This window comes from Rutilus rutilus, assembly GCF_951802725.1.
Source record: "Rutilus rutilus genome assembly, chromosome: 7".
NCBI classification, from domain to species: Eukaryota; Metazoa; Chordata; class Actinopteri; order Cypriniformes; family Leuciscidae; genus Rutilus; species Rutilus rutilus.
This window is the reverse complement of record NC_140221.1, coordinates 25592234-25614503: the sequence shown is the minus strand read 5'-3', so window position 1 is coordinate 25614503 and position 22270 is coordinate 25592234. Positions and strand designations below refer to the sequence as shown.

The following is a 22270-nucleotide window of genomic DNA, read 5'->3' as shown; positions in this document are numbered from 1 at the left end:
ATTGCAAATAAGACACTGTGAAATTGATAATTGAGAAGTAATTTCTATGAAAATACAATAGTTACTACAGTTATTTTTACTACTGTAAAATCATAAATTTATATGGAATCATCTCTCTAATTTAGAATCTTGTATTTCTGTTTTTCATGACGTGGCTGTATTTATTTTTTAGTGACAGTAGAAACTGGTAATTTATTGTAAGGGGAGTTAACAAACAATATGTAACTTTTTAATAACTATAAATATATTAGTATGCAGGCTATTATATAACTTATATAATAACTAACTTTTACCTTTTTTAACAATTACTGTAAGAATAGCTAACCCTTTTATTGAATACATTTCTATTATAAATAGCTTTATAAAGTTTGGGTGATTCTACCCTCAGGCAAAGGCCAGTGTTCAGGTATTTTGAGAGGGAAACGCTTTGACGCACCAATCAGAGCGTCGCGTTGAGCTGTGGAGCAGTCTATCGCGTGCTGTGCGCGTGGAGGATGCGCGCATGTTTGGGATGCTGGCACACTTAAGGACAGAAACAGATAAGTTACACCACGAAAACTAATGGCGCGATTCTCCTGAGCTCTCGAAAAGCATCCTCTACTGCCTCCGGTCATGTCCGTCCCAACCATTCCAGGTCTGCCATAGATATTAAGGTAAGTTCTGTTGAATAACTTTAATAAATCACACTCACTTGGGCTTCAAATTAGTCTACTTTATTACTAGTGTTCGTGCATGTACATTGGTTTACTAATTGCCACCACTACATCTGTCAGTACCGAATACGCTCTTGACAGCTTCTTTGCGTTTGGCATCATAAACCGAGGAATGAAATGAACTCTTTATATGTTTGCAAGTGTTTAGCTGTCTTTTAAACTGTTACCTCACAGAGTCGCATCTGATAGCAGTCGCATGTGCCTCAGTCTGTGGCTGTTTTACACAAGTTATTAATGAGCCGCTCAACCTTGTGTCTGCTAGGTTTCTTTTGTATTATTTAAGAGTCGATGAAAGCTAAAAAACGAGAGTCGTTTTCACCCTACACAGGAAAAAGAGCAAAAGGGCAGTTGTTACCTTGAAAGAGTTATTTCTTTTGGCACTGACCCTTAAAATGACTATTGTTGGTGTAAACGAATGTAGTTTGATTCATTCGTGTTAAATCATAATAAATCCAGTTTATTTAGATATTACCATATAGGTTATACGTGACAACATCCTGTGGGTAGGCTATACATGCCAGCCCCCCTATTGGTACCTCAAACCCAGAGATGGCCTGAGATACCCCCAGTCAGCTCACTGCTTGCCTTTTAATCAATTAAAAATTCACAGATAGAAAACAGAGATAGATTGAAGTATCTTTTTCAATCCATTCACTGGACTGTATATTTAAAGAAAGCTATATGTGATCTAACAGTGAACTTAATGTAACTGAAAATACAATGTAAAATAAGCAGTTGTTCACTTGAACTGATCTTACTTTTAAAGATAACTTTCTTTGCCTTAACTTAATGTATTCGGGTTGATTTAGTCTTTTTTGATTCACAGTTTTTTACATGTGAATCATTTAATTTACCTTTTGAAGCACATTTTTGCAGTGCTAATTAAACAATATTTGTGATGATGCGAGTTTGAGTAGTGTTAATTTATGGGGGTTTTATTATTATTATTTTTTTTGGATATTTTGCAGACCAACCCCCTCAATCCCCTTGAATAGCTCAATAGGTTTTTTTTTAATATATATATTTTTTAAATCCTCTCAGTTAGAGGATCTTGTGTCTCACTGATAAAGTGGTCTGTTAAAAATTCCTACAGCAGAGTAATACTTAAAGTCTTGGATTACATGAAAGTCACGTTTGTCTGGTGGAAGTCTGTGCGCGGTCAAAGTGGAACTGATTAAACGGTAACCCGTCTAGCTCAGAAAAGGTGTTGTCTTTCGAAATGGAAAAAAGAAACAGAATATTTAGTTACAATGTGCGGTCAGTCAGTAACTTGGATAAACGTGACTGCAAGTAGACCGGACACATGAATGAGTTGTGGTGAGGATGATGATGATGAAGGTTGAGTAGAAGTGATTCTGCCCTGAAGACTGTCTCTTTACAGAGAAAGTGTGGGTTCAGGTCAATACAAGAGTTCAGTAATCTTAATCACTTATACTTTCACTTACTCTATAGTTAATTTTAACATTTTCTAGTCCCAGAATCTGCAGTCCCAAATGTCTTCCGTTTTCTTGTTTTGTTTCTGAGAAAATCCTTCAGAGCACTCACATGGAAATACAAGCAAAGCAGACACTATTCAATAGCAGCATATCTCACATGGTCACACGTACACACACAAAAACAGGTTAAACTCCCTGGGATGGAGGGGCAGTTCTAAACAGTAAAGTATCCATGAAGTTGTGTAAGAGACAGAAACATGAGACTCGGCATGTGTCCAGTATGACAGACCATCTTTTCAGCAGCACATTCATACTGTAGACATATACCATGAACAAACTGAGCCAAAGATGTGCATTGATGTTTCTTGAGCAGCAAATCAGTAGATGATATCTGAAGGATCATGTGACACTGAATGAGGACTGGAGTAATGATGCTGAAAATTCAGCTTTGCCATATCACATGAATAAACTACATTTTGAAATATATTGCAATAGAAAAAAAGTTATTTTAAATTGTAATAATATTTTTCAATATTAGTGTATTTACTGAATTTTTGATCAAATAAATAAAGGTGTGGTGTGCATAAGAGACTTTCAAAAATGTACTATCAACCCCAAACTTTTGAACGGTGGTGTGTATGTGAGAATGGTGATGAAAACTTAATATCTCCATCCATTCTTTCCTTCCAAAAAAGTAAACCAACAACACTTTATTAATATTTATTTAAATTTTTTTTTATTTAAATAACACTTTAATTTAAACTAACGCATTTTGGTGCACAGACCTTCAGCAGAGTTAGAAGAAATAAATCAATTTAAAGCAACTTTAACTTAACTTTAAAGCCCAAAACCCAAAGTCCTCCTTCCTCTTCCCGATATTGTCAGTCTTTTCTTTTCTAGCAGATGATTTTACCTCCTTGGTCAATGGAAAGGATTTATTTTCACCCACTGTTAAGTTTTCTGATGAAAACGTGTGTGCCAAAACACCCCAGTTTTGAGATTAATAAATACATTTAAAGAAAGTGTTGCTGGTTTACCCTCTCTACATGTGTTTTGCTACTTCCATGCACCTTGTTTGGTAGTGAAGTTGCACAGTTTTCACAAAACCATTCTCTCTCATTCTCTCTCTTTCCCTGTTTCCCACTCTCTCTCTCTCACACACACACACTCCCTATTTCTCTCTGTTCAGAATCAGGGCTGTAAAGTAGGATTTGGAGCACACAGTAAAGTAGCACAGCCAGCCAGGTGTGTTTTCTGCTCTTTGGACAGGTAATGCATTGCCTGCAGAATGTGATACTCTAGGAGTGAGGTAAGACTGAAATGGTGCTCTGGAGAGTTCATCTGCACTGGAGGAATATGGACAGAAGGGATGAGTGAAGGGTTATGAATAAATAAGTACTTAGATGGTGGTTTGGTTTGCATAAAACACTCAAATACATAATAAATATACATGAAAAATATGATGTTCTGTGATAGAATGTGTATTTGCACTGTGATTCACTATGTTTGGTATTGTGGAAGAAGTGTGTTTGTGAGATTAAGTGATTTATGCTTTTCTCTTTACTGTAGATTTGTGCTCCACCTGTAGATATGATTGTCAGGAAGAGTATTTAATGATAATTACTTTCAGTAATCTATCTGAAACTCTTATCACCTGATATTGGACATTCAATTATTTCTGCCTATTTGTATTTTAAGATGTAGAACATCATCTACAATTTAAAGAGATGGCGATAGATTATGGCAAAAAAATTGTTGTGCACATGTAGTGATAACTTTGACTTTGGTACTTTGATATTTGTAGTAACACAAACTTTATTATATAACACCTAATCATTCATATATGTGGATTATAACTCACTTTTTGTCATTTTTAACAATGTAGTATAGATTAATTAGACTTATAAAGTTGGCCAGAATGTCAGCACCCTTACTGATAATAAAACCAACAAAAATTCACTTGCAAAAGCACTTGCAAATAATTATGCTACTCATGGTTTAATAAAGTTCTTAGAGATAGATTTTTAAGTCTCTTATGCTTAAAGTCCACATGAATTCAAAATTGACCATATTTACTTTGTTTGCCTAAATTGATCGTTTTGTGGTGAACAATTCATCCATCCAAGTCAATCCACACAAAAAAATTTTTTGGCTTCGTAATCTTTAATCAAAATCTGAAAATGCCCCTCCCCTCTGCATTGGAGGACCTTCCCTGATGACGTATGTTTGACGGCTTGGTTTGGGCAAACGCTTAACCACTCCCCTCAAACCGTTAGTCTGTAATGAGCGAGAGATGGAGAGGAGGAGCGCTAGAGTAAAACCCTGCCCTCTGTTCAATATACCTTTTCACTGGGAAATACGTCACAACACTGGAGAAAAGTCGTTTGCAACTTCCGGTTCACGCGGACTTTAACAAGGCTGCATTTATATTGTGAAATATTATTACAATTTAAAATAACTTCTGTTTTAATATACTATTTTAATAAACCATTTCTTCAGTGTCATATGATCCTTCAGAAATCATTCTAATATGAACATTTATGCTGATTTGGTGTTCAAGAAGCGTTTTTATGGATGTAAAATAATGCCAAATGTTTTTGAAACAAAAAAGCCTTTTGAATTGCATTACTTGAAAACAAAAAATTAAATAATCCATATTCACCTTTCATATTTCACTTCCAAAATATTCAAACTATTTAAAAATACAACCTATAATATTCAACAGGCAATTTTCGGTCCATTTTATTTCACTTTGCAAATTCGCTTCCACAAATTCAGTGGTTCAAATTTGACAGTAAATTCAACATTGACATCCAGGAACTGCAGGAAGAGCAGTAGATTACAGAGCATACTCTCCAGCTGCTGTTAGTCTACCTCACCAGCAGGGGGTGCAAAAGCGCGTGTTGTTGACGAACACCGAGCAACAGTCAGAGAAAGCCATTCATTCATAAAAACTCATTTACAGCAATTAAGCATGCATTCAATTTTTGTGATGATTATCTGGGTCAGTATATATGTGGAGAAGATGATGAAGACACAAAAGCTGTGTGTATGTTTCATTCAATAACTTTGTTACATTGTTACTTTCCCTGTGTAGCCTACATGTTATCAGCTTTCTCTACCATGAACGGGATTATAATCAGCTTCCCTCAATACCTCATCATACTCAAGGATTTAGAAATGTTGGCCCATATTGATAGGATAGCATCTTGCAGTTGATGGAGATTTGTGGGATGCACATCCAGGGCACGAAGCTCCCGTTCCACCACATCCCAAAGATGCTCTATTGGGTTGAGATCTGGTGACTGTGGGGGCCATTTTAGTACAGTGAACTCATTGTCATGTTCAAGAAACCAATTTGAAATGATTCAAGCTTTGTGACATGGTGCATTATCCTGCTGGAAGTAGCCATCAGAGGATGGGTACATGGTGGTTATAAAGGGATGGACATGGTCAGAAACAATGCTCAGGTAGGCCGTGGCATTTAAACGATGCCCAATTGGCACTAAGGGGCCTAAAGTGTGCCAAGAAAACATCCCCCACACCATTACACCACCACCACCAGCCTGCACAGTGGTAACAAGGCATGATGGATCCATGTTCTCATTCTGTTTACGCCAAATTCTGACTCTACCATCTGAATGTCTCAACAGAAATCGAGACTCATCAGACCAGGCAACATTTTTCCAGTCTTCAACTGTCCAATTTTGGTGAGCTCGTGCAAATTGTAGCCTCTTTTTCCTATTTGTAGTGGAGATGAGTGGTACCCGGTAGCCCATCCGCCTCAAGGTTGTGCGTGTTGTGGCTTCACAAATGCTTTGCTGCATACCTCGGTTGTAACGAGTGGTTATTTCAGTCAAAGTTGCTCTTCTATCAGCTTGAATCAGTCGGCCCATTCTCCTCTGACCTCTAGCATCAACAAGGCAATATTCGCCCACAGGACTGCCGCATACTGGATGTTTTTCCCTTTTCACACCATTCTTTGTAAACCCTAGAAATGGTTGTGCGTGAAAATCCCAGTAACTGAACAGATTGTGAAATACTCAGAACGGCCCGTCTGGCACCAACAACCATGCCACACTCAAAATTGCTTAAATCACCTTTCTTTCCCATTCTGACATTCAGTTTGGAGTTCAGGAGATTGTCTTGACCAGGACCACACCCCTAAATGCATTGAAGCAACTGCCATGTGATTGGTTGATTAGATAATTGCATTAATGAGAAATTGAACAGGTGTTCCTAATAATCCTTTAGGTGAGTGTATATATATATATATATATATACAGTGCAATGCATAAGTGAATACACCCATGCTAAAGTTGACTAAAAAGAGGAATAAAAAATCATATTTTGAACTTAATACCTTAATTTAAAAAAATAGGAAAAATCCAACCTTTAAGGACACCAATTTTCTTTGTGAATGAATAATGTATCGTAAATAAATAAATGTTCTTCCTTAAAATACATGGTGCATAAGTGAGTACACCCCTATGTTAAATTCCCATAGAGGCAGGCAGATTTTTATTTTTAAGTATTTAAAAAAAAAAAATTTTAGGATACTATGCATCCTGATAAAGTTCCCTTGGCCTTTGGAATTAAAATAGCCCCACATCATCACATAGCCTTCACCATACCTAGAGATTGGCATGGGGTACTTTCCATAAGATCATCTCTCAATGCAAATCAAACTAGCTATTAGGCTAACTGAAATAAAACCATGCCAATCTCTAGGTATGGTGAAGGCTATGTGATGATGTGGGGCTATTTTAATTCCAAAGGCCAAGGGAACTTTATCAGGATGCATAGTATCCTAAAAATTTTTTTAAAAAAATACTTAAAAATAAAAATCTGCCTGCCTCTATGGGAATTTAACATAGGGGTGTACTCACTTATGCACCATGTATTTTAAGGAAGAACATTTATTTATTTACGATACATTATTCATTCACAAAGAAAATTGGTGTCCTTAAAGGATTTTTCCTAATTTTTTAAATTAAGGCATTAAGTTCAATTTCCAAAATATGATTTTTTATTCCTCTTTTTAGTCAACTTTAGCATGGGTGTATTCACTTATGCATAGCACTGTATATTTAAGTATGCCTACATGTAGTGCATTAGATTAAACTGGGAAGGGTCATAGCACTTGCATATTGTTGTCCCATTGTTAGTTTATCTATAAGTCGCTTTGGATAAAAGCATCTGCTAAATGACTAAATTTAAATGTAAAATTGGCTTGACATTGGACATTCACACAGTTAGGGACCGTCTCTAAAGTTGCATACACGTTTCTAACTTCAATAGCAAACTTTAATTTATCACTGGGAAACGCTCATATTCTGAGTCCATCTGCTTGCCTGCGAGTTTTGTCTTTTATATCCACTGTATTAGTCCATTAAGCTACGTTAAGCATTTTATATGTCCAGCAGGGGAATCCTGAAGTATTGAGGGAAACCCTAGTAGCCTACTGCATGCAGCACATCACCACAATATAAAGTTAAGGCAACTAAACAACCAATATGTCAACCTCAAATGTAACATTGGATCTGTACCTCTGCATCGGGGGAATAACATTATAATCTCGTTCACGGTAGAGAAAGATGCTTGTAGGCTATACAGGAAAAATAACCGCGAAGACACTGAATTTAAAGGGGTGATATAATGCCATTTTCACAAGATGTAAAATAAATCTCTGATGTCCCCAGAGTGTGTATGTGAAGTTTTAGCTCAAAATACCCCACAGATATTTTTATATAGCATGTTAAAATTTCCATTTTTTGAGGGTGAGCAAAAATGCTTCGTTTTGTGCCTGTCCCTTTAAATGCAAATGAGCTGCTGCTCCCGGCACAGAGGGTGGAGCTTCAACAGCTTGCACTCACACTGACATGCACTGAAATGTTCATACTGGATTCAGACAATGATGGAGAGACTCAAGAAGAGGTGACAACATGTAGAATGCAACAGGGCGTTTCTGAATGGTTAGTTGATGAATTTATGTAGCTTATGTGTAGTTATCTTCTAGTCATTGATTAGCATATTCTGTCTTGATAATCTATAAATCGTGTTCTGTGGGGTGGGGTTTATGTAAATTTTAGCGTTAGTGATGTCACTAACCCGGGAGGAATGTTGTGTAGTCCCTACCAGACATTTGTTGTAGTCCTTAAAAAATAATTTCTTTAAAAGAAAATATCTCCCATTGCTTTGAACTTTGAACATTGTAACTTTGCAGATGTTGTTTATGCTCAAACAGCAACATTACACACTAACTAAAGTTCCAGCTTAAGTGAAATCATAATCAACCACACCTTTAACATAAAACAAATTTTTACTGTAAATGAGTTTTTATGAGTGAATGACTTGCTCTAACTGTTGCTCAGTCTTCGCCAACAACACGTGCTTTTGCACCACCTGCTGGAGAGGTCGACTATCAGCAGATGGAGAGTATGCTCTGTAATCTACTGCTTTTCCTCATTGTCAACGTTGAATTTACTGTCGAATTTGAACCACTGAATTTGTGTAATCGAATTTGCAAAGCGAAATAAAATGGACTGAAAATTGCTTGTTGAATATTATAGGTTGTACAGTTTTAATATTTTCTGAAGTGAAAGAAATATGAAAGGTTGAAAGAATATGGATTATTGAATTTTTGGTTAATGCAATGCATATTTTTTTCAAGTAGTGCAATTCAAAAGGCTTTTTTTGCTTCAAAAACAGTTGGCATTATTTTACTTCCACACATTTTCAAAAAATATTATTATCGATGTTGAAAATTAGCCTGGGTTTCCCATGCTGCCTTGCGCGCAGCGCGATTTTATTCACGCTACTAGACAGCCTGGATTCCATGGACCAGATTTTCGCCTCAGCGAGGGAACCAATCACAGAACGGGCCGGGGAGGGTGCAGCAAGACGATGACGACGTCTATGCGACACACCGGAGCAGTTTGTTTATATCTATGGATCCAACATGGCAGCAGACGCGAAGTTATCTTTCGATGCAGCCTTAGATAGTGTTCTAAGTAGTTTAGAACGCAAGTTTATTTCGTCTTCTTCCTCGTCGAATTTCTGTCGCTCTACGTCATCTGGTATAATTGAAACGATTGGCTATGAGCACAGTACAGTACACTGTACAGGCGCATTTGATAGACATTCGTAGCGCCCAATAAACGGCTCTGGGCATTCGTAAACCACGCCTCAAATACGAGAAAATGAACGTGGTTCCCAGACCACGTCTCAAATGAGACTAGGTCTGACGTTAGCCAGGCTAGTTGAAAATAGTTGTGCTGCTTAATTATTTATTTATTTATTTTTACCAAAAAACTGTCACTTTTTTAATGCATACTTGTTGAATGAAAGTATTCATTTTCAAACTTCAAACATTTGAGCGGTATTGTGTCTGTACTCTACATGTCATCATTCTATATTTCTGATGAATTAATTTAATGTGTATGTGACATGCAGGTTGTTGTTTACTAAATTACATTTCTTGATGTGCTTCTACCACAGCTTCTTACACAGACTCACTCTTGACTTCCAGTTGCTCTGTTTCAGTGTGGGATGATAATGAAACTGCAGGTTCTGAGCTGAAGCTCTGCAGCTGCTGCTGCTGAAGTCTTGCCATTGCTTTGGCTCTCACACAGAGCTCTACCTGAATCTACCTCCCGAGGTTACCTGAGTCGACCCACCTCAAAATACTACCCCATGAGGCACTAGTAAGTCATTTGAGATTGTTTTGACTTGAGCTGCCTCAACTGCATTTACATATTCCGTATTTCTGTGAAGAATTTGGGAGGAAATCAAGGCGTCGGTCATCTAAGTAAACTCAACAACATACCTGTACTGGTGCACATGAATCTCAGCCTAGAACCATCTGCAACATTCACTAAAAAGTGTCATCCCACCACAAATATTTAGTAACCCAGACTCGCAGAAGTTTATGTTCATGTGTGTCAGACAGACAAAATGTGATTTAGACAGCATTTGTCTGAGAATGAACGTGTACCTGGTGTGTGTGCTGTGCTAAATATTGCATAACGGCAGTGTCGCGATGAGTGGCGGGTGAAGTTGAGACTGCGGATCCTTCTAGAGTAACGCTGGCCAGGATGAGGGGCCACCGTAACACACACCACAAGACCTGAGCTCTCAGCCTTCCTGCTGCAGTCTGATGAGTGTGTGTGTATGTGTGTACACATGCAGTCTGGTTTATTTGTCTCTCTATGTATGTGTGAGCACGTATGCCTCTCTCACATGCATATTTCTGTTGATCTGCTTCACCTTTGTCTTATTTTAGGTCTGTGAGGTGATCTGTTTGTCTCTGTATTGTACATTCCACTTATAGGGGAGCATGTAATATGTAACATGTAAAACTGTAACAGGTTAATCATGTGATTCCAGGTCAAATGATCACACAAGTCTCCGTTCCGAACACTTGATCTAAACCTGTCATTAGTTAACCACCTGATCTTAGATCGATCTGCAATAGGTTAATTATTTAATGCATGGATGGAGACCATGAAAGCAAGAGTAGAGTTTCTCAAGCCAAACGCCCATGTTAGTGTGTCAGTCACTTGCACCGTCTTTGTGCATGTGTCCTGGTGAGTGTGTACTCGTGACTGTGTGTTTGAAATACCAGGACAGACCCAAGAGCAGCCATTTTTATAAAATAGTGTTGTTAAAAAATCTTTGTTATTTTAATATCAAGAAAATTAACTTAATCTCTAAAGACCATGTAACAAGCTGATGTCATATTTAACATACATACATTAAAAAAAAATTTTCTTCATATAAAAAAACGGTCTCACTTCATATTAAGTGTCTTTACTATATACTAACATTTAAATAAACCATTTGATACAATGCATTTATTAAATACATACATGTTTTTGCATTGTACTTGTATTTAAAAACTGTGCATGTAATTACACCTGTAATTCATTTCTATAATTACTTACATCTATAATAAGCTTTATGCCGAACGTCACATGAACAAACAGGAAAACTGGTGTCATTGCATCCGCTTGTCCAAGAAAGTGTTAACAGCAGTACTGATGCCGATATCTATGGACTTTTAAGGTAATCCGCTAACCTTTTATTCAATTTAAATATCTCAATGTTAGTGAGAAGAAAAAAAAAAAAAACTTTTAGATATCAAAATGCATATGCGATGGACATCGGATATGCTCATCTTTGCTCGCTTCTTTGAAGGTATCATGAGTAAAACGGCTCTATATTTAAGAAAGCACATACGAAAGACCTGAACAGGAAGCGATGCGACCTGTTTTACAGAATATGGAAGTTTGTTGTGCATACACTGTTGACCCTTCTCTTAACCCACCCTTAAACCTAACAATACCACAAACCTGTCCCTGACCTTACCCGAATCCCAACTCATTAGTATCAAAAGTGTTTTGCAATACAACATGAACATAATAAGTACATTGTACCAAACAATATTTTTTATGTAAAAATTATGTAATTAATGTAAAGTGTGACCATGTTGGTTGTAGTGTGTTTAATGACAGTTACAGATGACCATAAGATGCTGATAATTAGGTGTGTGTGTTTGTTCTGGTGAGTAGAGAGAGAGCAGAAGAGAGAAAGGGGGAAAGTACTGAGATTATTGTGTATAGATACTGAAAGGAGATCTCTGTGTGTGTGTGTGTGTGTGTGTGTGTGTGTGTGTGTGTGTGTGTGTGTGTGTCTCATTGGCAAGTGCTCCTTGAAGACAGCTGGAACACTGTGTGCTAGGACTCACTTTTAAAAGGCTGACTTAAATGGTGTTTTGTTTGTGGGTCACACATGGACAGCCTCAAGTGAAGTTTGGTTATGGTTAATGGTTAAGTGTCATTGTGATTAATTGATGAGAATTTTATGACAGAATAAAGGTTCAGTAATAACTATAACATTAGATATAATTAGAATAGTGACCGACTTCTACAATACCTTTGAACAATACCTAAGAAGATATAACAGAAATAAAAAGTATCATTGCATAAAATTACTTTTCATTTTTATTAGTTGTGTGTTAGGATTTGTTTTGTTTGTGTAAGTGTTCATAAACGAGAGCATTGCTGTTATTTTACTATACTAGATACTATGACGAACTATATTCTGCATTCCATGAGTGTTTGTGTATGTGACAACTCCAGGTCAATTGTTCCACGTTGTCCATCCACTATTATGTAGTCAAGTCTGTGTGAGTGTGTGTAATCAGTATTGGATGGCAAATACTGAGAGAGAGAAGGTGTTAAAGCACACTCATGAGAGAGAGAGAGAGAGAGAGAGAGAGAGAGAGAGAGAGAGAAGGTGTTAAACCACACTCGCTCTCATAAATGCCTCTCATTCCACAGGGCAACAGCTTAGTAGTTGTCAGTGTGCTGGAACAAACATTTGGCGCTTTTCCACTGCATGGTACGGTACGGCTCGGTTCGGTACGGCACGCTTATGGCGCATTTCCACTGCATGGTACGGTACGGCTCGGTTCGGTACGGCACGCTTATGGCGCATTTCCACTGCATGGTACGGTACGGTACGGCTCGCTTCGGCTCGCTTTAAATGGTACCACCTCTGTTGAGGTTCCAGGCGTACCGTACCGGTACTAAAATGTGACGTGAAAACACTGAAGATCACTGATTGGTCAGACAGAATCGTCACTACCAGTGTCATTGTATTTGCGACACGAGACCATGCACGAGACAAACCCGCTAGATTTAAATAGCCAGTAGACAACAGCCAACGCTGTAGTGTCTTGCAGTTAAAAAGTTTCTTGTAAACTGTTTCTTGCAGTCAGGGGCGGCGCCGGATAATTTTTAACGCATGTGCTGAGGGCACACACACACATATGTGTGTGTATGTATGTATGTATATATATATATATATATATATATATATATATAATTAATAAATGAGAAAAACTTGGCCACAAAATATTTAATATTCAATTATTTTAATGATCACAATTAAAGTTTTAATTTTATTAAATTGAACAAGCGCAAAATTCAGCATTCAATCAAATATTCAAAAAGACTTAATAATAATGTTTTTTTCTCTCAGAATATGGCGATCGTCAACTTCATCTTTGCCAGACACTGACAGAAAACACTATTTTATAAATAAAATCAGTGCACGCGTCCCCGGATTTACAAACGCACATCTTGCTTGTTGCACGCACATTATGTCGAAATAACGAGATATTATGTTGAAATAACATTATTATTATTATTATTAAGTCTTTTTGAATATTTGATTGAATGCTGAATTTTGCGCTTGTTCAATTTAATAAAATTAGGCCTATATATAGCCTATATATATATAGCCTACTATTAATAAATGAGCAAAAATTGGCCACAAATTATTTAATATTCAATTATTTTAATGATCACAATTAAAGTTTTAATTTTATTAAAACGCGTGCACTGATTTTTATTTATAAAATAGTGTTTTCTGTCAGTGTCTGTGCATGGCAAAGATGAAGTTGACGATCGCCATATTCGTAGTAAACGCGCCTATAGAGAGAAATGCACATAATGGATTACATAAGAGAGTAGCCTATTTCTTTTTGTTTTGAATTATTTCATTTAAAGACATTTCAAGCTTTGTGTATTTGAGGATGAGATGCGCTCCAGTTAACGTACAATGCAAGTGACCGCTCGGGCGCCTCAATGGTTAAATTGTCTATTTTGCATCTTATTCAATCCAGGCAATTGTTTGATGAAAAAAATATTAAAATTAAGATACAATTTATACAAAACGAAATTCACTTTAAAGAAAACAAAGTGAACAAAACTTAATGAAGTGGTCAAAATTATGTCTGACTCGCTCCATGTCTCTCTACTCGTCTCGTGCTGTTCACTTTTCATAATCAACATAGGCAGATGGAAAAAAATAACATAACATTAACTAAATGCGCTTTTTTAATGGCAGTAGTTTAAAACAGTAGGCTACATTAGGCCTAGACTCTCTATTTGTAAAGATTGCTGCACATTCATTTAAAGGGATACTCCACTTTTTTCGGAAATATGCTCATTTTACATCTCCCCCAGAGTTAAACAGTTGAGTTTTACCGTTTTAGAATCCATTCAGCCGAACTCCGGGTCTGACGGTACCACTTTTAGCATAGCTTAGCACAGATCATTGATTCAGACGAGTCCAGTAGCATTTCTTTCAAAATGACCAAAGAGTTTCAATATTTTTCCTATTTAAAACTTGACTCTTCTGTAGTTAAACCGTGTACTAAGATCGACAGAAAATGAAAAGTTGCGATTTTCTAAGCCTATATGGCTAGGAACTACTCTCATTCCAGCGTAATAATCAAGGAACTGTGCGGCTGTACCATGAGTGCAGCAGGCGTAATGATATGACGCAGTGCCTGAAAATAGGTCTAATAGGTTAGACAAACTTAGTCCCGGTCACGTTGGAAGAAGTTACCGAGCTGGGGACTATTTTCAGGCGCTGCGTCATATCATTACGCCTGCTGCACCCATGGTACAGACACACAGTTCCTTGATTATTACGCTGGAATGAGAGTAGTTCCTAGCCATATAGGCTTAGAAAATCGCAACTTTTCATTTTCCGTCGATCTTAGTACACGGTTTAACTACAGAAGAGTCAAGTTTTAAATAGGAAAAATATTGAAACTCTTTGGTCATTTTGAAAGAAATGCTACTGGACTCATCAGAATCAATGATCTGTGCTAAGCTATGCTAAAAGTGGTACCGTCAGACCCGGAGTTCGGCTGAATGGATTCTAAAACGGTAAAACTCAACTGTTTAACTCTGGGGGAGATGTAAAATGAGCATATTTCCGAAAAAAGTGGAGTATCCCTTTAATTCTGAATTTTGCACACACAAGTTGAAAGGCATTTGTTCAAATCAAGTTCATGGATAATTGTGCGTGCATTTATTAATCATTATGATACTAAAATCATAAAGTAGGCTATGCTATGTACAAAAAATCAGATGAGCCCAGAATATGAACGCAACGTTTAATTACACGTTAAAAATTTTCCTTCCATATAGTAAACCATTATAAGAAAGTTTTTTAACGTAATTTAATTTAAAAACATCCACATGCCGAGAATCAAGAGCACCATCCCCTGTGTTGTGCGTTTGAAATGTGGCGCGTTTACGATGATGTCATGGCAGTTACGAGGCGGCAACTATAACGATCAGTCCCACCCAGTTTGAAGCGGTACTAACTGCAATGGAAAAGCAACCGAGCTAAAGCGAACCGAACCGTGCCGTACCGAGTCGAGTCGTACCACGCAGTGGAAAAGCGAAGCGAGCCGAACCGTTCCGCGCCGAGTCGAACCGTACCGAGCCGAACCGTGCCGTACCATGCAGTGGAAAAGCGCCAATTGTGGCTGAGAGTTTGAAATGAATTCATGGAATTTATATTAAAAATCAGATCGATGCTGTAAAAAAAAAAAAAAAAAAAAACCTTAAAGTTTTGGGTAAAATAAGAGTAGTGTTAACATTACAATATATACAGTATATATTTTTAATTATCAGTTTTAATTAGTTCATAAAATAAATGTATTTTGGCAAATCAGCTGAAAATGAGGCATTTCCTAAATATGTTGATGTTTTTATTCTTTCTCTTTTTACCTAACCATCCTCTACATTTTTCTTTGTCACTCTCACGTTTCCAAGAACGGATCCTCTGCCTTTCTCCCTCTATCTCCCTCTGTCACTTTCTCTCTCTGGTGGTGGTAATCTTAACCACTAAGAGGTGCTAACTCCTATTAAGCTGTCAGAGCTCTGTGTGTAAGCCAATCCGGCCAATCACTTATCAGCGGCACTGACAGACTGAAACAGTGTCATCGTGGTAATCGGAGACATTTCAGTTTCAGGCACACGCACACACCTGCACAGAAACATACACACACATAACTGTAACACATACTAACTTATTCAAATACACACAAACAAACACACACTGTCACCCAACATCTACAATAACATACAAGACACTTTCATACACATGTACATATGAGTATGTGTTTTAGTTGTAGGGCCATGTGTCATGGGCAGGTTATTTTTGGACAGTGGTGTAGAGTAACACAGCAAAGCTGATGTCCAGGTAACCATAGCGCAGATTAGAAAGTGAAATATGAACACACGGTTCAATCCAGCACGTCACTCTCAATCTCTACCACACAGGTGACGGTCAGAGAAACAATCAGAGGAAAATAAGAAGGAGAAGGAGAGAAATTAAGATTACAAATCTATAAATGGATGTGTTATGTCAGAGCTTTTGGTGCATGGCAGCACTCTATTGAAATTTGTTGTAGGCCTATTCTACCTTAAAATTAAAGTAAAATCTCTTGCACTAAAATATAACCAACAGTGATGTTGCTGTTGTAATATTTGCATACTAAATAGTAATTGGTCCCGTCTTTTTACATCTTTTGAACAACTGATTTTCAAAATTGTGCGGGTCTGTAAAATGTTTTTAAAATGTGAAAGAAGTCTCTTATGCTCACCAAGGCTCCATTTATTTAAATTCACATTCAATTAAATGCACATTTATTTGTATAGCGCTTTTCATAATACATATTGCTTCAAAGCAGCTTTTCAGAAAAATTCATGTTTCAACATTACAGTTTAGAGTAATCTGTTATCAGAGGTGACTGTCTCAAAGTATTGCCCATATGTCAGTTCTTAGCTAATATCATGTATTTATTTAGGCAGAAACAATTATCTTATTAAAGCAATTATTACAAGTTGGGATTTCTAAATTAAATGCTGCAGGACCAAAAACATTTATCAGAGGGATTAGAGACCGTGAAGGAGCTGTTACAATGAGTAAGAACCTCAATATCAATCATATTGGGTAACCATATACACCATCAATAGTTCAATGTTCTGTAAAATGCTGATCAGTTTCTTCTCTTTTTCTGTATTTGTCAATTCCCTCCAGGAAGGGAGCTTAATAGTTCTCTAAATTGGAATTGTCTTACTTCCATAAAGCAGGGCTGATAAATAAAAGGAAGAAAATTAACCTCTTCTTTATGATTTGTTGTCCTCTTTTCTCTGTACCAGTGTAGAATTTGGGTTGCTCGCCATCAAATGTGAAGTTTCAGATCACAGGAGTAACACAATCCATAGAACCAAAAAATAGATAAACACAAAGAAGAAGAAAAATTGGCCTGATCACAGACCAGAGCATTCATTTTGTGGATCCAAAAATAATTTCACATCAAAGATCAAAATAACCAAATGAAACCAATTACACATACAAATACCATTTTACAAAAAATTATATATTGTAGTCATTTACCTCTATATTAATAGTTTATTTTTTACACAGGCACAGTGGCGTCGGTGAACTGCAATGAAAAAGGAATAACCCCTCGGTTCTCTATGACCACATGTATAACCCTCTTTTAAATGATCCGAAATACAACGTGAAAAAGGGAATAAACACTGTTTACTGCAACTAAATAACATTATTGACGCAATCTTTTACTATGCAGTTTTATAAAAACACTTTTTACCATTGATTATATTATGCTGAGAAAATGTGACTCAACAATAGTCAATTGGCTTTTTCAGATCCTGGAAGGTACGAAATAAATGAACTTGAACACGTTTAACTACTATTTCTGTACACTTTTCAGAGAATTTCAGCTCATGTCTTTCCTCCGTCATGCTCAGCTCTCTCTCCTGTTGTATACATGCACGCCGACACTCGCAGGATGATGAAGAGCTCTCGTTGGTCAAATCAATATTCAACTAATAATAACTTAAATCAACTTCTTTCTATTTTAATGTTCTTTAATAACTTTAGCATTTCTTTTCACCTTTTGGTTACATTAACTTGGATAATCTCCTTTTTAAATAAACAAAATGCTTACGGTACGATGTAATTTTGTAATCGAATTCTAAAGTGATCTATAGTGTCGAGTGCGCCACTAAGATCAAGTAAAACTAGTATTGAGATACAGCCTTGGTCAGAAGCTAGAAGTAAGTTTCTGTGCTATCATGGGGCCTACATTTTTCATAGATATCTTTTTCTTTCTTTTTTCTTTTCTTTTCCTTTTTGCAGAAAGGAGCACAATTGAGCGGACACAACTTTTTCTAGTATTTTAGACATAATTGGAAGATTTGAAATGGGTCTGTAATTTGCCAATTCATTTGGATCTAGTTGTTGTTTCTTAATAAGAGGATTAGTAGTTGCCAGCTTGAACGGTCTTGGGAGAGATAAAGACGAGTGAATATTGAGAAGAGGTAACAATTCTTCTGCCACAGGTAACAACTCTTTCAGTAATTTAGTGGTGTATTGGATCTAATAAACATGTTGTTGGTTTAGATGCAGTGATACGTTTATTTAGCTCTTCCTGTCCTATAGTTGTAAAGCACTGCAATTGTTCTCGGGGGACGATAATTGAGGCTAAATCATAAAATGCTGTCAAAGGTTGTACATTTACTATTGCATTTCTGATGCTTTCTCAGTGAAGAAATTCATAAAGTCCTTACTACTGAACTTTGAATATTCAGTTCAGGTGACGCATATTTATTTGTTAAACTAGCTACTGTACTAAATAAAAAACTTGTTTTGGTTATTTTCTAAGAGTTTGTGGAGATGCTCGGCCCTGGCAGCTTTTAGAGCCTTTTTATAGCAGGACATGGTGTCTTTCCATGCGATTCTAAAGACCTCTAAATGAGTTTGTTTCCATTTGTGCTCTAGGTTACGAGTTTCTCTCGAAAGCACGAGTAATACTGGTGTACCGTGGTGTAGTGCTTTAAGTCTATTTTTATTATTACATATATTATATCATTACAGTTTATATATTTATCTGTATTATACACCATTCAAAAATGTAGGGTTGGTAAGATTTTTTTAAAGAATTTTCTGCTCCCCAAGGCTGCATGTATTTGACATTTAAAAATGTCCTTTATTTCTCTGATGGCAAAGCTGTATATTCAACATCATTACTCCAGTCCTCAGTGTCATATGTTTCGTTCAGAAATCAGTCTGATATGCTGATTTGATGCTCAAGAAACATTTCTTATTAATAATGTTAAAAACAGTTGTGCTGCTTAATATTTTTATGGATTTTTTTAGGATACTTTGATAAATAGAAAGTAAAAAATGCTTACAGCAGTGATGGCCGATGTCATGCAATGGCTTAATAATTCCTGTCTTCATTTAAATATAAAGAAAACCGCTTGTATGTTTTTTATGAAGAGGTCAACAGATAATTCCACACCCAATATTTATATTGCAGGGGAACAGCTGTCAACGGTATCTGATAAATATCTAGGTATAATAATTGATTCTAATCTAACATTTAAAAAACAAATTAAAAAGGTTATAAATACAGTAAAATTCAACTTGTCAAATTTCCGTCATATCAGAAATTGTTTAACTACAGAGGCAGCTACAATATATTTGAATGCCATGATCATGCCACATCTGTTATACTGTTTGACTAGCTGGGCACAAGCCTCCAGTACAACACTTAAACCTGTGCAGCTACTTTACCATCAAGCTTCTAAGGTGCTTGATAGGAAGCCAAATACCTATCACCACTGTTACTGCTTAAAAAACATAATTTAATGACCTGGGACAATCTTATCAAATTTACAGATGTTTGTCTTGTTTATAAAATTTGACATGGCTTAGCTCATGGCCCAACTTACTGCTTTTATAAAGCAGAAAACAACTGTTGTTAGACACACCAGGTCTGTGTCAAGAGGTGATTGTGTAATACAAATGAGGAGAACTGCCTTTGGACAGTCAGCTTTTTCTGTGAGAGCAGCTCGCACATGGAACAGTTTGCCTACGTCTATCAGAGACTGTGATTCATATTGGTCATTTAAAATTAACTTAAAATCATGGTTAAAAGACAATCAAGTGTGTGACTGCCCATACTTTGTAGTTATTCAAATCACCTGAAGCATGGTTTGCCTTGTTTTATGTTTTGTTGTCCTTGTTTTAATGTACTTTATGTATTTTATGAAATGTGATTTAATGTATGTATAAGTATTGTTGATTGTTTTAATGTATTTTATCTGACATCACACCTGCCCAGGGACTACAGTTGAAAATTAGCCAAGTTGGCTAAACTGGCACATTTACATAAATGTTTATTAATGTGCACTGTCCCTGTAACTTTAAACTGTATAAATAAAATAAAAGAACAGCATTTATTTGAAATATAAATCTTTGTAACATTATAAATATTCTTACTGTCACTTTTGCGCAATTGAATGTGTTCTTGTTGAATAAAAGTATTATTTAAATAAAATAAAAAATTTACTGACCTGAAACTTTTGAATAGTACTGCATTTAGTCGCTGATTGTAGTTAAGTTACTTTTCTTATGGTAATTCTTTACCTAAAACACTTTTCATTTGCTACTTCACAACCATTGGTATTTTCTTTAGAAAGTGTAAATAGTTAATAAACCATATACTTATTCAAACTGAAAGCATGCTGTTTTTATGACTTTCTTTCATTTTTGATGTACCACTGCTGCCAGTCCACTTGTAGTATTAAGGTCCTTGCATACTGTGTCAATCACGTTTACACGCTGCCTGCGAAACTTTCATTCGTCATAAAAAAATTCGGATCGGGTTCGATTTTCTGCGTTTTTCGCATCCGTAGCAAGCCTTTTTTAGAGGTGTTTTGACAATTCAGAGCCACCGAATGACGAATAGGAAAAATCGCATACGAAAATTTCGGACCCAGTGTGCAAGGACCTTAAAGGAACCGTATGTAAGAAATGTATTTCAATTAATCATAAAATGGCCCTGATATGTCACTAGACATTAAGAAATCATGTTCATTTCAAATACTTATATCACTGACAACAGTAGTACGGCCAGGATATTGTCATTTAAAAGTGAAGTTGCAGCCCTCAACTGATGTTGATGTTGTCATGTTGTGTTTTGGCCTGATGCACCACCCTCCACCTATCTACCAATCATGAAGTCAGTAGTGTTTCGGCATCCGGGTTGCCAGCTCTGCTCTAGTTACCACAGCTGCAGCTACAAACGTGTCGGATAAAAAATGTCTAACGTTACGAAACCTAAAAGACCTCGTTATGAATCCGAAATACGTCGTGACAAAGTCCGAAATAAAACAAGGATTTGTATAGGAGACTTGCCATTGGAAGCTCCTTGTACCAGCCTACGTTCCTGCTGGATCCTGCAGCCTATCTGGCAACCTCGAGTCGGGGGAGGGGGAGGGGGAGGGGGAGGGGATACACTGCTCTACAGTAATTTGAAAATGATTGCAGTATCAGTTTTGGCCACAATCTTACATACGGTTCCTTTAAGTCTCATGGATCCATTAGGTTGGACTGCCTGTGTCCAGTGTGGGCCAGGCATGATTAATGAACCGTTGATAAGTCCTGTGGTTTAGATTAGGACTGAAATGGACTCACACACATTTACTGTTCTTCACAAGGATGTACTGCATCCACATATTGAGATTGGGCCTCATTCATAAAACACAAGCAGAATTTCTGTGTAAATCATTTGTAAAAAACATTCTTATTTACATTGTTGCATTATATAATAAAATGTATCATGATTGATTGATCATGCTTTGTATGAATAATCCCCACTCTCTTTTTCTCTCCCTTTCAATCTCCCAACCTCAAGAAAACCTTTCTGTTCGCCATATGTGGTCATGGCTCCTCCTCTACTCCTCCATCTTCTCCTCCTTCTCCTCCTCTCTCCACAGGTGTGTTTGGGTGGCAGTGCTCATGGGAACAGCAACAGTAGTGCAGATGGCCCCAAAGGATCCTGTTCTGATAAAGTCAAATGTCATCCAGGGATTCTACTTCCTGTGTGGCTGCCACAAAACCCTTCCCTGGCAATGCAGGCAATGAGAGCAGTGATCTACTTTTCATGTCTTCTCTACATGTTCCTGGGTGTGTCTATCATTGCTGATCGTTTCATGTCTGCCATCGAGACCATCACTTCACAGGTGTGGCAAAAAAACAAAAACAATAAGTATTATATATGTATATATATATATATATATATAACGAGAGAGAAAGATAAGAATATCTATAGATAAAATATTTTTTGTATGTTTTTTAAATAAGTCTCTTGTGCTGGCCAGTATGACAATATGATGGTACGGTATGACGGTGTGTGTCCACACAAATCCA

The 22270-nt window shown here is 36.8% G+C and overlaps 1 protein-coding gene across 1 annotated transcript in view; it reads left to right on the top strand.

Annotated features, from left to right (window-relative positions):
* Nucleotides 1–466: 466 nt before the first annotated feature.
* slc8a2a (solute carrier family 8 member 2a) overlaps nt 467–22270 on the top strand; it is a 33546-nt gene continuing 11742 nt past the window's right edge. The window contains exons 1-2 of the mRNA XM_084413917.1: nt 467–653; nt 21756–22083. Coding sequence (XP_084270043.1) covers nt 21784–22083 — 300 coding nt within the window. The 5' untranslated portion in view covers nt 467–653; nt 21756–21783. The remainder of the gene's footprint in view (nt 654–21755; nt 22084–22270) is intronic.